The 1,993-nt window shown below is 35.8% G+C and overlaps 1 protein-coding gene across 1 annotated transcript in view; it reads left to right on the top strand.

The window, feature by feature from the left end:
• The window catches only part of LOC141640934 (uncharacterized), a 5,149-nt gene extending 4,550 nt beyond the window's left edge, over positions 1-599 (top strand). Inside the window, exon 3 of the mRNA XM_074449611.1 lies at positions 141-599. Coding sequence (XP_074305712.1) covers positions 141-599 — 459 coding nt within the window. The remainder of the gene's footprint in view (positions 1-140) is intronic.
• Positions 600-1,993: the final 1,394 nt, after the last annotated feature.

The raw sequence follows: 1,993 nt of genomic DNA, 5'->3' as shown, positions 1-1,993 counted from the left end.
GGAGGGACACTGCCCTCTCTGTTAGGGTCCTTGACATGAGTAGCCAATGGATTCATTTGCTTATCAGTAGGGGCAAGCTTCAAATGGATATTACTTTTGTGTACGGCTTTAACCACACTGCTCAGAGGGTTCCTTTATAGGAGTTTTGGGAGAAGCAGGTGAATTGTAGTTTACCTTGGCTTGTCTTGGGGGATATAAATTGTGTTAGGAGTACTAAGGAAAGGATTAGCTCTAACCCACCTAATGTTGTTGCCATGGATAATTTTAATGATGCCATTGCCAACTCTGGTCTAGTGGAACTTAAAACGATTGGCTGCTTCTTCACCTGGACGAATAAGCAAGAACTTGAAGACAGGAAATGGATTAAGCTTGATAGGGCTCTGGTCAATAATACTTGGCTACAACTTTATCCTGATAGTTTTGCTGATGCTCTAACTCCTGGCATATCTGACCATTCCCCATTGGTGATTTCTTTGGATCAAACAGTTCAACATCGTCCCGCCTCCTTCAAATTTTTAAATTGTTGGAGTCAGGATGAAAAGTTCATGCCTATGATTACCCAGGAGTGGGAGACTAGGATCTCTGGTTGCAAAATGTGAAAGATCATATATCTATATTAAACTCTCTAATAAAAATTAAATTATCGCATAATTTGTCATTTAGGTGATCTATGTAACATGCATGCTAATATGAAAGCATAAAAATGAAAGTATAAGGAAAAACAATTTCCTTACATTGATTTTGTGGTAAAAAGGGGCACAAACTAGTTCACCTAACTAGCTTGTTCTTGAGCTTATACCAAACGGATGATCCTCCTTACTAATCTTCAAAGAGAAGATCTCCTTCTTGTTGCACCCAAGAACTTACCCAAAAATAATAACAAGTATTGAACTAGAACTTCTTAATATTATACCCTTGATATTATTTATAATATTACTAACAAGTCTTAGTAATAAAAATATGAATACTAACAATTTTAGTAGAGTATGTGTATTATTTTAGAAAGAGGAAGACCAAAATGATTCACATGCAAAGTGAAGAAGTAAGTGACAAAAAGAACAACAATTTGGTCTTAAAGGGAAGGGAAAACCGGGTGGGGTGGAGTGTTAGGTGAGGAAGAGTGTTAAATTTGTCTTATATTTTTATCTTACATCACATGCAAAATCTTATATAAGATAACTTATGAATGTATACAAAGTAAGGTGAAATGATTATGTTCATAATAATCCATTACTCAATATTACACGGTCCACTTACCCATTTACGGGTCCATGTTGGTTCTTATATTTGTCACACAAATACGTGTAATTTTATTTTAAACATCGTTTCATGTTTAAATACTTCCATAATTAATTCGTCCAAATCACTCCGTAAATATATAGGTGTACCACTACACATATTATTTACGTACTAATATTAATCACATTAATCAATTAGTACAATTTTAGTAAATTAACAGTTAATTAACTAAAACCCGTCTCCCAAAATTTATTATTCAATTATCACATAGTTCAATAATAACTGCCGTTCCTCGAGTTCGCAACTCGAATTCTCTCGTAAAATAATTGACTAACCTTTTAGTCTACAAATCAAGGGACTAAATAAATTGTATCTCATAGAATTAATTAGTTGTCTATTGGGGTTCGTTCCTATAGGTGTGACCGAAAGGGGTCAGTTGATCACCGCCGTCTCACAACAATAACGTCAAACTCTAGTCAGCCAACCGTTATCGATTTACTATAATCAACCGACGAGGATCAAATAATTAAATATCTAACGATATTCCATTAATGAGATTTATTTCGTTAACGCACTATTGTGGAGGACACTAACTCCAACAATCTCCCACTTGTCCGACACAAGGTGTGCGCTACCAATTCTCTTGTCCGTTTTAATCTCCCACTCAATGCAAGGTGTCTTTCAGGTCGCACTTTCACATGAACACATCGCAAGTGGTTTTCTCGATCGGGAGTGTGACTACCTGACCGGAAAA

The sequence above is a fragment of the Silene latifolia genome, chromosome 2, assembly GCF_048544455.1.
Source record: "Silene latifolia isolate original U9 population chromosome 2, ASM4854445v1, whole genome shotgun sequence".
Classification (NCBI taxonomy): Eukaryota; Viridiplantae; Streptophyta; class Magnoliopsida; order Caryophyllales; family Caryophyllaceae; genus Silene; species Silene latifolia.
The sequence above is the reverse complement of the archived record's forward strand: the minus strand, read 5'-3'. Positions and strand labels throughout refer to the sequence as shown.